General features: G+C 48.3%; 1 protein-coding gene across 2 annotated transcripts in view; it reads left to right on the plus strand.

Moving 5' to 3' along the window:
* Nucleotides 1–14,302, plus strand: part of Wwc2 (WW and C2 domain containing 2) — a 167,165-nt gene that overhangs the window by 119,944 nt on the left and 32,919 nt on the right. For both annotated transcript variants that reach the window (XM_021169475.3, XM_021169476.3), the window contains exons 10-14: nt 4,506–4,595; nt 5,633–6,252; nt 10,131–10,260; nt 10,631–10,711; nt 10,808–10,894. In XM_021169475.3, coding sequence (XP_021025134.1) covers nt 4,506–4,595; nt 5,633–6,252; nt 10,131–10,260; nt 10,631–10,711; nt 10,808–10,894 — 1,008 coding nt within the window. The remainder of the gene's footprint in view (nt 1–4,505; nt 4,596–5,632; nt 6,253–10,130; nt 10,261–10,630; nt 10,712–10,807; nt 10,895–14,302) is intronic.

The following is a 14,302-nucleotide window of genomic DNA, read 5'->3' on the forward strand; positions in this document are numbered from 1 at the left end:
TTGCCATTTGGGGAGTCATGTTGATGGAGACATGGTTTGACTGCAGCATCCTGGTTTTAGGGAGCACAAGCAGGTCCCCAGGGCAAATCCTCTGACAACTGCACCTGTTCAGCTGAGTTTTCACTGTTGTCCCCGCCCCCCTCCTCTGCTTTCTCTGTCTAGTGCTGATCAGAGTTTCAGCTTAAGGTGTGAGCATGGTCGGGGTAGCAAGCACCAACAGGCACAAAAGGAAGAAATCTGGGTTTTGTTTGGAGATTCACCAGTGGGTGGAAGGAAGCGGGCAGCATTGGTGAACTCCCTGTGTAAAAGGCTGGTGCATTTACACTGCTCAACACTTACTCAGTGCCATGCCTTGCCCCCTTGATGTCCCAAGGGTTGGTTCCAGGACCCTCCCTGATACACAGTCATAACTGCTCCGAACAGACTGTGTATGTAGTGTTAACAAAAGGTGCGCGTGTCCTCTCAGAAGCGCGACCACTTTCTAGATTACACAGGATCCCCAACACAATGCACATGCTCAAGAAATGCTGCGGTTCTGTGGTGCTAAAGGTCACGTGATCAGCACAAACCCAGGGTCTGCCCTGAGCACCTTGATCCGCGGTTGTTGAGTCTTTGGTTATAGAGCTAAGGCCGTGGAGACTCTAGAGTAGCCATGCACATCTTCCATGCAAGTCTCTGCTGTCCTCTGTAGCAGGTGAGCCTGGAAAGCTCTCTGCTCCTCCTCTGCTGTGTGCGGGGAGAGCTCATCTTAGCAGCCTTTACAGGCATGGCAGCATGCTTGTCGCTTTTACTGGAGATGGTTTGCTCCTCGGTGGCTTCTACATAGTGACTGTTACATCTCTAGTGTCAGGTTGGGACTCATCAGAAGCAGACGCTACATAGCCCTTACATAAAATAGTGATAATATTTAGTGAGAAGCAGCCATGGGGTTTGTGCCATGTGGGCAATAGGCAGTGTAGTTAGCTGCACAGCGTGTCTGCTGTAGACTGAATAGTGGCTGGAAGGGACGTGTTTATCATTTGTGTACTGTGCAGACTTTCTGAGTCCTTTGGATGGCAAGCCACTTCCACACTGAGTAAATAAGTGCATACAAATGTCCTTTCAGTACCTGTGGTCAAGGACAGATCCCCATCTCTGTGCCACAGAGTGAGTTTGCTTGTTTTGTTTTTCTCATGGCTCCTCCCCTTATTTCCTAAAGATCAGAGCCTCCTGCTACAGCAAGCACTGGAGCAGGCCCTCCACTCCCCAGGCAGATGCAGCACCACAGGCTCTAGCTTCTAATGCTGCTGTTGCTACTCTGGCTGAGCTCACACTCTGTGCCCTGGTATCATTGCTCTGTACCCCGTCCGTGCTTCCCACTCTACACACTTACTCTATTGCTGCTTGTCCCCAACCTGTCCTTGAACCTGACTCAGAGATCTCCTCTCTGAGCTACACCACCTCAGTGGCGGAGCAGGAAGGTGGTGTCCAGGAACACCCTGAAAGGAGAGTTCGAGTAGCTTCATCATCAACAACATCGGCAACACAAGACCCTCCGTTTCTTCCTGCTGCCCATATGGCCACAAAGAACGCTCCTTGCTGCCTTGCCTTAAGCTTTCCTGTTTTCCATTCTGTTGTGGCTTCTTCATTATTTCAGGAGTAGGGTGGCTCAAACTGAGCTCTCAAGACACTAAACTCAGTTCTCAGCCATCCTGTGTATCCTGATCCTGATTTCTGTGGCCAGTGTAACACCTGCAGTGAGCCCCTCAGCAGTGGCTGAGATCGCCCTCTAGTGGTGATTAAGAGCATCTGCACAAGCCAGATTCATTGTGGGAGAGCATGGGGCAAGGGAGAACTTGTTCTCCCTTTCTGTTGCCCTATGTAAGCTCACCCACAGCATTGGCATTCCTTAAGCTGCGGTTTCCTGCTGCTGACAGATTTTTGCTGCTTCCCACAAATTCCAGGTGCTTGCCTAGAATCGTCGGATGTGCCTGGATTACTTAAATGTTGCTAAGGCATCTGAAGATTATTTAAAACAAGTGGGCAGGGATGTGTGTGAGTGCCATTAATTTAATTTAATTTTTGAATGGATAAAAGACTACTCTTATTGGGTCGCTGGCTCGGATGCTTTCCCTGGTGCCGAGCTGTGAGTTCACGGGAGGCAGTGCCCATCTCCCTCTGGTGCTAAAGTAGAGGCAGGAAGAGGTGATGGCCTGATAGGCCGCCCAGGGCAAGGAAGAGAAACAGAGTGTGTAGGGGAGGCTCTTTTGGGGGCAGGGGTGAAAAGTCCCTTTCTGGATGAAGACACTGGAAGGACAGGGCTGGTAAGGAGCTCAGACAGCCGAGCGCAGAAAGAGGACAGCAGTCATAGTCCCCTGGGAGGAAGGACACTTCAGAGTCTGAAGAAGACCTGCAGCCCAGGTGCCCTCAACGGAAAAGCTTGGTGACTACATGAAGGGCAGAAACTGCTGCCCTACTAAGGTTTCTGGGGCTTTTTAGGGTTCCTCTATCATCCCTCTAGTGACTCCAGCAAGAAGTTTATATAGAGGAAGAGGACCCTTTTCTGTCCTTGCAGGCTATGCATGCATGTGGTACACAAACCCACACAGAGACAAAACAGCCATCCACATAAAACAGTGAAAATGAATACGGTAGAAAATGATCTCCCAGGATACCAGACATCAGCATCAACCTCTGGCCTACATACCACACACACAGACACTCACCACACCTCCCTCCCCACCCCCACCCCCTCACATGAGCCCAGAACCCAGCCTGGTAGCTGAGAGCAGCTACAGGAGCTGGCACAGGAGCTGCTGAGTGAGATCACAGCCTAGAGAACGGGAGAAAAGCCCTGTGCATTAAGAAATCTGATATGTAGGATTTTTTTTTTTTTTTTGGTAGTGTTTGGGGCTTCCTCCAGACCGTCATGTCTTCTGACTCAGTTCTTCTTTGCATTAATTTTTCTTCCTGATTGAATAGATTTGTCTAAGAGATTTCAAAAAGTAGCTGTTCTTTAAAATGCAGTTGTGAAAGAATTGATCACAACAGTGTTACAGAAAATGGCAAAAATTACTTTTTTTTTTTTTTTCGAGACAGGGTTAAGAATTACTTTTTAATTGTAAGTTATAATAGAAGTTGTGTTGTAGACAATCAAAGGAATAGGTACCTATAAATAAGATGAAATTGGCTAGGTTTTATTTTTTTCTCCAAACCTAATTGTGTATAGCATGACCTTGCAGGGCTGTGAGCTAGTGTGATTGTTCTGTGGCCTGTAGAGCACTGTCCCATGCCTTAGTCCCTTTGATCCCTTTACCTTTTGTGAGGTAGATGCAGCAAGGAAAGCAAGCCCCTCTAGCCAGCGGCTTGCCAGAGAGGTCCTGGGCTCACAAGCTGGGTATCCCAGAGCAGGACCAAGGCACTGACTTCCTTGGATGAAGTCTCAAGTCCCCACTGATTCAACTTGTGCATTTTCTTTGGATGCCTGACCTCTTTTGAAATGAGTTTGTTTCAAGATAAAATTGTACAGTGCTCTACCTGTACGATAACGTGCTCCAAGAGATAAGACAGGATTGGGCCAGGGAGGCAAATGGCTTGGCCTTCTTGTTGCGACTGTACTGACCAGCTCAGCCCAGAGCACCCTGTGGAACGGCCTCTGTTAGCTAAAAGTCCCAGGAACTGAGTACTGCCGGTTCATCCTTAGGCACTATTTTATAGCAGCACTCAATAAATTCAGTACCTAAGGTGGCCTTTTGCATTTCCAAATTGCTACCCAATGGTTTCCAAGTGACAAGTCAGCCTACAGTCCCATAAGATCCTGCAGTCTTTGCTTGGGCCTTTGCTGTGCTTGGTGTCACTGCTGTGACCTCTTTGCCATTTCTCCAAGACTGAGTTTTCCAAGCTCTGGGACTGGGCCTAACTCCCACTTAGTTTATTGATCCTGGCTGTAACCTTGTTTTGTTCCTTCTCTCTTGGTTATTCTGTTTTCTCTTTACCAAGGTCAAACAGACATCCCCTTTGTCTTAGCCAGAATTTATATTCCTGGACAAAACATCATGACCAAGAAGCAAGTCGGGGAGGAAAGGGTTTATTCGGCTTACACTTCCATACTGCTGTTCATCACCAAGGAAGTCAGGACTGGAACTCAAGCAGGTCAGGGAGCAGGAGCTGATGCAGAGGCCACGGAGGGATGTTCTTTACTGGCTTGCCTCACCTGGCTTGCTCAGCCTGCTATTTTATAGAACCCAAGACTGCGGAGCCCAGAGATGGTCCCACCCACAAGGGGCCTTTCCCCCTTGATCACTAATTGAGAAAATGCCTTACAGTTGGATCTCATGGAGGCATTTCCTCAACTGAAGCTCTTTTTTCTGTGATAACTCCAGCTGTGTCAAGTGGCACACAGAACCAGCCAGTACTCCCTTCTTACACATGATTCTGGGATACTCGGGTTTTCTGTTGTTTAGTTTGGGTTTTTACACTTTCATTTGAAAATTAATTTCTTCCGTTGTTTCTTTTTTCTCCCCTAGATTGAAATTGGAAGAGAAAAGAAAAGAGCTGCTACAGAAACTTGAAGAAACTACTAAGTTAACTACTTCCTTGTCCTCGCAACTTAAAAGGTAAGCTTGCTATCTATGCTCTTCAAGGGAACTGTTTCCCACAGCGCCCAGGCACGGCCTGGGTCCTCTTTAGTTGGTTTTCAACTGCTTAAAAGTGAACAAGTAAGTTACCCCCACTCAATTAATGTCTGAATTACCAAATGTAGACGTACATTTTCCCCTCCAAAATCCTTGTTTATATTTAGGATGCATTTTGAAATACCCCACAGAAAGAGGGTTGGCTTTATCTGTCACTGAAGACGAGAAAATACCTTATCACTGCCGTTATCCCACCTGTTACCGAGGGAGCTGGAAGGTCCCTGTGAAATCTCTGCTGTGACTTTCTGGCACGGCTTAGCATGTCACCCTGGCATTCCTGGTGAGCTGGGGCTCGGTGGCCTTCATAGGAAGCCTTTCTCCTTAGCGACAGAAGCTGCTCTGTCGTAAAGTATGAAGTGGCTGTGGATGGCTCTGCAAGTTGGTTTACAAATAGGCATTTGCTTTGGTTTTTTTATTTAAATTTTGCAAAAGGTGCATCATTGGCAGTGGGAACGGTAATCTTACTGTGTAGCCCTGGCTCCGCCTGAACTGGATATGTAGACCAGGCTGAACTTGACCTCAGAGGTCCACCTGGTTCTGAATCCTGAGTGTTGGGATTAAAGGTGTACACCAGTTTACCCGCTTGGATCATTAAATTTTTTTAAAAACTAGTTAATGTATGTACGTATGTATTTTTGAGACGGAGACTCTGTGTAGCTATCCTAGAGCTGGCTATGTAGACTAGGCTATCCTTGAACTCAGATATCCGTCTGCCTCTGAAGTTCTAGGATTAAAGGTGTGCGCCACCACTCCTGGTAGCCGTGTGTCACGTATCATTTAGAAAGGCCAGCATTGATGAGGTGTATGTGGAGAACCAGGTTGGTGACAGTAACGAGTGGATAGGGAAGTCTGTGTTCCAGCAGAGAAGTCCTCTGCCCAGGCTGTGGGAGCCAGCGGGGCCTGTGGCTGTGTTTGTTGTAGAGGGCAGAGTTTACAGCGTGTTGTTCTCCTGTTCCCAGCCTCTCCTCCAGCACACTGTCCATGTCATCTGGGAGCAGTCTGGGGTCCCTGGCCTCCAGTCGAGGCTCTCTGAACACCTCCAGCAGGGGCTCACTCAACTCCCTCAGTTCCAGTGAACTCTATTACAGCAGCCAGAGCGACCAGATGGACACAGACTATCAGTATAAACTGGACTTCCTTCTTCAAGAGAAGGGTGGCTACATTCCTTCCGGACCCATCACCACCATCCATGAAAATGAGGTGGTCAAGTCCCCCAGCCAGTCCGGCCAGAGTGGGCTCTGTGGGGTGGGAGTGACAGCTAGCAGCCACACACCCCCACTGACGGAGGCCTCCAAGTCAGTGGCATCCCTGTCCTCCAGGTCCTCTCTCTCCTCCTTGTCGCCTCCCGGCTCTCCTCTCGTCCTGGACAGCGCATTTCCAGGGTCCTCCCATGACACCTCTCCACACCAGTTCCCTGCCGACTTTGAGGACTGTGAGCTGAGTCGCCGCTTTGCTGACATTGGCCTTGGTGAAAACCAGGCCTTGCTGGATTCAGACTCGGGAGGAGCATCCCAGTCTCTCCTTGAGGATAAAGGCCTGGGTGAATGCCCTGGGGAGCTGCTGTGTGAGGGGGCAACAGGTAAGTGCAGACCCTCGCTTTGCCACCACCCCCGAGCCATTTTAGGAAGGATTGCACTGCTTTTCTTCATATAAAGAAAGTATACGGTTCTCTTTCTCCACGGTGTCCTTTAAGGAGTATTTATTCTATACTTGGACTTTTTTTCCTCTGTCAAATATAAATTGCTTTTCCAGATAGGGGGATATATTTAGCTCAGTGGTACTGGGGTGTTGAACCCAGGGCCTTGCACATGCTAGGCATCCTGTCTACCATGAGTAGGTGGTGCAGTCTATGAAATATGAAGATCTCAGTTCAGATCCTCATCAGCAACGGAAAAACAACTGCAACAACTCACGCCTGTCTTCCCAGGTAGGGAGGCAGAGGTGTGTGTGGGGGGGGGGGGGCACCCCAGGCCTTCCTGGCCAAGCCAGACAGATCTACGGAGCTCCCGCACACTCGGTGAGGCTGTTTCCCCAAAAGTAAGGTGGAGGGTTACTGAAGACACCCCGTGTCAACTGCCAACCTAGACATACAAGCACACATGTTTACAGACTGTGCATACAGACACATCCGTGTACATACTCAAAACATACTGCCTTCCTCTTTACTAGACTCCCGCCGTCGGCACTGCTCTGTGGTCCAGGACTGCTCTGTGGGAGGGAGATGGCCTACGATGGGTTTTGTCAGCAGGCCACACTTCCACCTGGATCCTGGTTCAGAAACAGCAAAGAGGCGAGGGCGTTCTCTTTCAAATCGACCCGAAACAGATGAAAACAAAGTCATTTAGCATATTTGCTAATTAACACGAAGGTTCAGTGTGTAGCTTGCTCAGGGAATTCTATATAAACACAGGTTTTGGTGGGTGCCAGCCTCCTCTTCCGCCCTAGTTCCTTAGCAGCTGCAACTCAGTGTCCAGCATTGCTCTGCCACCTGCTGGCGGCTCTCACCACTGCAGCTCTGGAGGAGATAGGCAGAACAGGGCCTTCCTCACTGTGTGCTGTGTTCTGTTCATGGTCTGCTCTATTGGTCTTGAGGCAAGCGAACTCTCTGCTCCTGCAGACAGTCCTGTGCAGTCAGTGTGCTTCGGCCTCTGTAGAACCCGATCCTTGCTGGTTTAAGAAGATTTTTTTTCCTTTGTATGCACAAGTGTTGGAATCCTACATATTAATTGATTGGCCAGTTGTCATCTTTAAAGATGCATACAGCTTGGCGTAGGGCTTTCTGACACTGACTGCTGGAGTTCTGTGTTCTCATTTGTGGCCTGGGATGGAGGAAACCTTCTTATAGTTTGCATGCCCTCTTTCAGAGAGGTGCCAACACTACAGTTTAAATACCTATATAAAGTAAAAGACCACACACACACACTTGCATGTAAATACATGGGCGAGGTGTCCATAGCCGCTCTCACATCAGAGAACCACTGTGGGGCCTCCCGGGGGCCTGTGTAAGACGTGCAGTGGACGCCTCACTGTGCCCGTGCCTACACTCTTCACTATACTCAGGGCTGTTTTGGCGAGCATGCTCCCCTGTCTTCAAGACCCATTCCTCCTCTGCACAGTCACCCTCACAGAATTCAAGGGATTAATGCCAAGGGAGTCTGCCTGGCGCACACACACTCAGTACGTGGAAATCATGCACACAGGCGCATAGCACTGCCCATACAGCACTGCAGGTTGGGCACAGAAGAGAAAGCCCAGCACTCTGGATGTGCCATTCTTCTTGCCTTTTTTTGCCTTTCAGGCCCTGACACTTTCTGAGTATCTTCAACTGATTTTTGCCCTTTTGATATTTGGAATATTCTCTAGTCAGCGTTTCTCAATATCCTGTCACCATGGAGAACCCAGTACCTGAGGGAAGATGCTGAGACTTGGGGAGAGTCCCGAGAACTCAAGCCCAAGGTCCCTCACAGTGATCCTGAGTCCCCATTTGAGTGGCAGAGTGCTTGCCTGCAACACCTGTCGCCCCGGGTTCCATCCTGTACCCCAAGACTTGAAGAAGTGCACATGAGGGCTTTGTTTGAGGTTTGCTTCCCATTCCCTGTCTGAAAACAGCAGAAGGCATGCTGTCCAAAGCATCCAGGCTAACTGTTCGGGGCGCCAGTGCTTGGCCTATTTGAGGAGCTGCGTCCCACCTCTTAAAGGGAGGGTGCGCTTGGAAGGACCCTGTTTCTGAGGCCCTATGCCATGAAGCTGAGTCCCTGTTAGCTCCTCTGCACCAATCCCTGCTGAATGACAGAAACCAAGGTGGAATAACCATGAAGTCTTCCCACAGTCAGTCTCTGTCATTGTCAAAGTCAGTTTTCAGTCTGCCTCCGTTATTCCTGTGGGTAATCAATAAGTCATGTCGTCACCTCCAGGCCTCACACAGGGGGGTGGCAAAGGGAAGGCACTTCATCATCAAGGAAAAAGCATTCCCCACTGCAGAAATAAGAGAGAGAATGCAGCAATCAATCCTGTAATCTGAAGCCTTAAAACTTAAACATCTTAACGGGATGGAAAGTCACGACTCGGAGGGGGGCCAGTGGCTCCTCAGACTCACTCACTGGAGGATGAAAGTCACTCCTCGGGCTTGCAGCTTATTACAGTATAGAGCAAGCTTTAAATGCGTGCTCCTTGCGCCCTGCAGGATGCTGGTGTATGAATATGAGTTTAGAGATAAAAGCTCTAAGTGGTAGCTGTGCTAAAGATTCAGTAGCACCAAAAAAAAAAAAAAAAAGGTTGTTTTGTTTTTTGGTGATATTACTAGCTGGTGAGAGTTCTCTAAGTCAAAGATGTTTTCTCTTTCATTTCTGATAGAAGAGTGACACGGATGGAGCAGTGGGAGCCATGCTCACTTTCCAGTGTTGGAGTGGCTCATGAAAGCCCAAGCAGAGAAGCTGGGAGAGTGGGAATTATATATCCCTTGCCTTAAAGTGTTGTAGGGCAAAGACCCGTGAGTTGGGACAGTGGGTTAAGGCAGCTGCATTCCAGACTGACAGTCTGAATTTCATCCCCAGGGCCCACATGAAGGCAGGAGTTCTCCTCTGACCTCCACGCATGCATCATACACACGTGTGCGCACGCTTGCTTACATAGATAAACATGCCTTCTATTGGTATCTCATAGTGGTGGGCTTGGAGAGCTGCTGCCTCGGTGGTTAAGAGCAGTCGATGCTCTCGCCGAGAACTGGAATTCAGTTCCCAGAATCCACATGGTGGCCACAACCGCCAGTAACTCCCGACCATCCACCCACTGCCACCATGGGTACTGCATGCACATGGTGTATTTCTATAAACAACAGCAAAGCACGTAAAATAAATATTTTTTAAATCATTCTTTAGACAGAAGCAAAAACAGTTTTTTTTCCCCAAGTAACCAAATCCCAGGCCCTATAAGTCACAGCATTCCTCTCACCCCATCTGTGACTATGGGAAGTAGTATTCTCATCTTTAAGAAGCAAATTGTGGGGCTGGTGAGATGGCTCGGTGGGTAAGAGCACCCGACTGCTCTTCCGAAGGTCCAGAGTTCAAATCCCAGCAACCACATGGTGGCTCACAACCATCTGTAACGAGATATGGCGCCCTCTTCTGGAGTGTCTGAAGACAGCTACAGTGTACTTACATATAATAAATAAATAAATCTTTAAAAAAAAAAAAAAAAAAAAAAAAAGAAGCAAATTGTGCCGGGCGTGGTGGCGCACGCCTTTAATCCAAGCACTCGGGAGGCAGAGGCAGGCGGATTTCTGAGTTCAAGGCCAGCCTGGTCTACAAAGTGAGTTCCAGGACAGCCAGGGATACACAGAGAAACCTTGTCTTGAAAAACCAAAAGAGAAAAAAAAAAAAGAAAATTATACTTCTTGTGTAGGTATTTTACACTTTTCCTAACAAGGAACTAATGATATTATCATTTTCTCAACTTTAGATGTGGAAAAGTTGTTACCCAAAAGAAGAGGACTCCATTTGCGAGGAGACAAGACCGCTCGGGTGTCCGCCGCCGCCTCTGACGAGTCTGTGGCTGGAGACAGTGGGGTCTACGAAGCCTCCATGAAGCAGTAAGGATCTGGGGGTGGGGGGTACACAGTCCCTGCATGCCTGTCAGCAGGCTTGTGCATACTGTGAGGTGAAGCGGTCCCCTGCCAGAAACACCCCACCAGCCATGGAAGCAGACGGGTGTCCGGGTTGGCAGCTGACCTGGTGACTGGCCAATGCCTGTTGGCACATTGAAGTACCTTGAGAGTCTGCAAGCCTCTGAGGTAGTAGGATAGCCCCTCAAGCTTAGGAATTCCAGACACTTGAAGTTGGAGTCCGACCTTATTCTTGCCCACATCAGTAGCTCCACAGGAGTCAGTTCCACGGGAATGGAAGGCAGAGTAGCCATAAGTACCCCTGCTAACCGACTGTCCACCTGCTCCCGGTTCCTAGGCCTGGTGAAATGGAAGATGTTCCCTACAGTGAAGACGATGCCACCATTGTGGAGACTGCCCAGGTGCAGATAGGACTCAGGTAACGCAGGAGGGGGAGGGGCCTGGCCACGGTTCCTCGGTGGTTCCTCTATGGTTCCTCAGTGACTCCTGTTTGATTCTTTGTCTCTTTCGGCAGATACGATACAAAGAGTTCAAGTTTCATGGTGATTATAGCACAACTCCGAAATCTTCATGCCTTCTCGATACCTCATTCTTCAAAAGTGTAAGTAAAGCCAGTACAGGAAACAAACTGAGGACTTAAAATTTCCTACAACGGTCCTGCTTGTGATCAAAAGATCATCAAAATGAAGATATGGGAATGGGGGGTGGGGGGGTGGGGGGCAGCTGAAGAGACGGCTAGTGGGTAGTTCTGGCTGCTATTCCAGGGGTCGATCCCACAGTTTCTTCCCTGGTACCTGGTAAACACCTGCGACTAAGGCCCCAGGCTCTGACACCTGCCTCTGACTCTGCAGAGCTGAACATGGATACGCAGATTCACATGAGTAAAAATGAAACAGGTCTTTTTTATAAAATGAAGGTATGAGGAGAAGCAGCTAGATGATTGGGCGTGACCCAACAGCAGCTGAGAGGAAGCAGTGCGAGTGGGGATAGCCAGGTCCCGCTCAGAGCACTGCTGCTAAGGCTTGCAGCCAACACGTCACCGTCCCTTCTTCAACCACAGGACGTATGGGGGCCTGATTGCTGGGAATCTGATTTTAATTTTTGTTATTGTGTAGCAGTTACTACTATTGGTTTGGAGACATTTTTTTCTGATGTCATATATGACTATGTAGTGATTAAGTTAAGCATCGTCACAGAAACATTTTATGTTATGTGAAAGCATGTGCTTTTAGCCCTCCCCGCCTGCTTCCAGTGAGCAGTTGTTCCTCAATGCAGTTGCATCCCAACAACGTGCTAAGGGAGTTCTCCACTGACCCTGGGCTCAGGGCTCTTTCCTAGGACGGCTGATTTCTAGAGTTCTTAACCACCAGTCCCCTCTAGATCTAGCGTCCCAGTGACTATGCATGTCTGCCCAGCATTTAAACCTCCTCTCAGAACATGGCAGGACAGGGGTGGAGCCTAGCCAGGGGGTTGTTGTCTTCTCAGAGGCCAGGACTTTAACAATTGTTTAACTTTTTTTTTTAAAGATTTATTTATTTATTATAAATAAGTACACTGTTGCTGTCTTCAGACACTCCAGAAGAGGGCATCAGATCTCATTATGGATGGTTGTGAAGCCACCATGTGGTTTGCTGGGATTTGAACTCAGGACCTTCTGAAGAACAGTCAGTGCTCTTAACCACTGAGCCATCTCTCCAGCCCAAGGCCAGAACTTTAAACAGAGTGTGTGTAAGAGTCCTGGGTGTTCTCCCAATCGTATCTCTATCATCCTGGGGAGAGGGGTGGGGTGTGCAGAGACAGAGCTACAGAAAACTAGACTGAGTGGTTGAGTATCCACTGACAACCATCAAAGCTGGCATTAGGATCCAGGAGGAGAGTAGGCACAGGGGACTGCCTGAATAAAGCATGGGGACCGACCGCTTCATTAACAAGGTTAGCAAGCATCAACACAGTGGGCAGTATTTGGGGAAGACAGACTTCAGGCCATCCGCCATTTTGAGACTCCTTATCCGTAGTCTGATGCCGGAGTGGTCAGTGGCTCCTTAGTGAACCAGGTCAGAGTAACAGGACTGTGGGGACTGAGCCCTGAGCATGTCACACCCCTGCCTGCCTCCCTCCCTCCCTCCCTCCCTCCCTCCCTTCCTTCCTTCCTTCCTTCCTTTTTTTTTTTTAAAGATTTATTTATTTTATGTATGTTAGTACACCATTGCTGTCTTCAGACACACCAGAAGAGGGCGCTGGATCCCATTACAGATAGTTATGAGCCACCATGTGGTTGCTGGGAACTGAACTCAGGACCTCTGGAAGAGCAGTCGGTGCTCTTAACCGCTGAGCCATCTCTCCAGCCCCCTTCCTTTCTTTTTAGTTATTTTATTTTATGTGCATAAGTGTTTGCCTGCATGTATGTATGTCTGTGTACCATGTGTGTTCCTGGTGTCCTAGAAGCCACTGTGTGAGTGCTGGAAAGCAAGCAGGGGTCCTCCACAAGAGCAGTAAGTGCTCTTGTCTGTGGGGCAATCTCTCCAGACTCCCTTCTTACGCACAAGTGCTCTTCCTCAGCTACTCCTGGGAGGGACAGTCACCCCCACCAACCTCCTGAAGCCCCGAGGGTCACTCGGGAGCACTGGTGGCTCCCAGCCAGCTGGTGTGTAGCACAGGCTTCTGTCACGGCAGCAAGTAATCGAAGTTGCTTGTCTAATTGCTCTGGACTTGCCTAAGATGCAGGAACATTTCCTTAGATTCACGCCTAAGCCTGGATGCTGACACTGCCTGAAGTACCAACCATACCCAGCACACTGCAGGTTCTCTGCCTCTGAGACTTGCGAGGTTTTTGTTTGACTTTATTTTCCTTCCTTCCTCCCTTTTTTCTTTCTTCCTCTTTTCCTTCCTTTCTTTTTTCTAATTTAAACTTCATTATTTAAAAGTTACAAATAAAAAACATCATCAACCAGAATTCAGGCAACCCGGAGACTGTGTAACGCAGCAGAAGTTGGGGGGCTTCAACTTGGGTTTGGTATTTTCCATATCAGATTTGTTCTTACTCACTTAGCCATCACCAAAAATGAAAGCACCACAGCCGAGTGTCCTCTTCCATGAGTCATAGTCATTGTTCCTTCCTCTTCCATTCATACCTAGCCTTTCTTGTTCACCTTTGGACCTACTAGACTGTACCCATATGCATCTGTGGTTCATATATACATACATTGTTAGGGAGATTCTGCATGTCCGGGGTTTTTCCTGATAGTGTGTGACTTAATATTATGTATTCTAAGTCCATCCATTTTCCTGAAAATTTTGTGACTTTATTTTTCTAGAGCCGAATTTCATGAGCACATGGATGGATAATAAAAATTTGGGGGCTGGACAGATGGCTCAGTGGTTAAGAACACTGTCTGCTCTTCTAGAAGTTCTGAGTTCAATTCCCAGCAACCACATGGTGGCTCACAACCATCTGTAATTGGATCTGATGCCCTCTTCTGGTGTGTCAGCAACAGGATGCTCATATACATTAAATAAATCTTTAAAAAAAAAAGGTTTTGGATATACACACACACACACGTATGTGTATATATATATAAAACTGTTCATCTCTACAGAAAATTAGTTTTAGTTTTTGAGACAAGATCTCACATATTCCAAGCTAGCCTCAAACACCTGAGCCTCCTGTGTCCTCCTCCCAAGTGCTGGGATTGAGGCAATGAGCCACCATGCCTGGCTCTAAAACTTGATTTTACTACTGATTATGGCAGATGATAGTGTTCAGCTGGTTGGTAACAGCGCATTATTTCAGGACTGGCTCTGGAGAGGTCTTGTCTAGCAGAATGGACCGCACAGGGCCCTCGCCTACAGTCCCCACGCCCTACTTTTTGGGGGATGTACAAGGGGATGCTTTTTCAAGACAGGGTTTCCTGGTTAGCCCTGGCTGTCCTGTAACTCATTCTGTAGATGAGGCTGACCTCGAACTCACAGATCCACCTGCCTCTGCCTCCCAGGCACTGTGCTAGGATTA

Source organism: Mus caroli, unplaced genomic scaffold (assembly GCF_978045245.1).
Source record: "Mus caroli unplaced genomic scaffold, Mus_caroli_1 scaffold_10, whole genome shotgun sequence".
NCBI classification, from domain to species: Eukaryota; Metazoa; Chordata; class Mammalia; order Rodentia; family Muridae; genus Mus; species Mus caroli.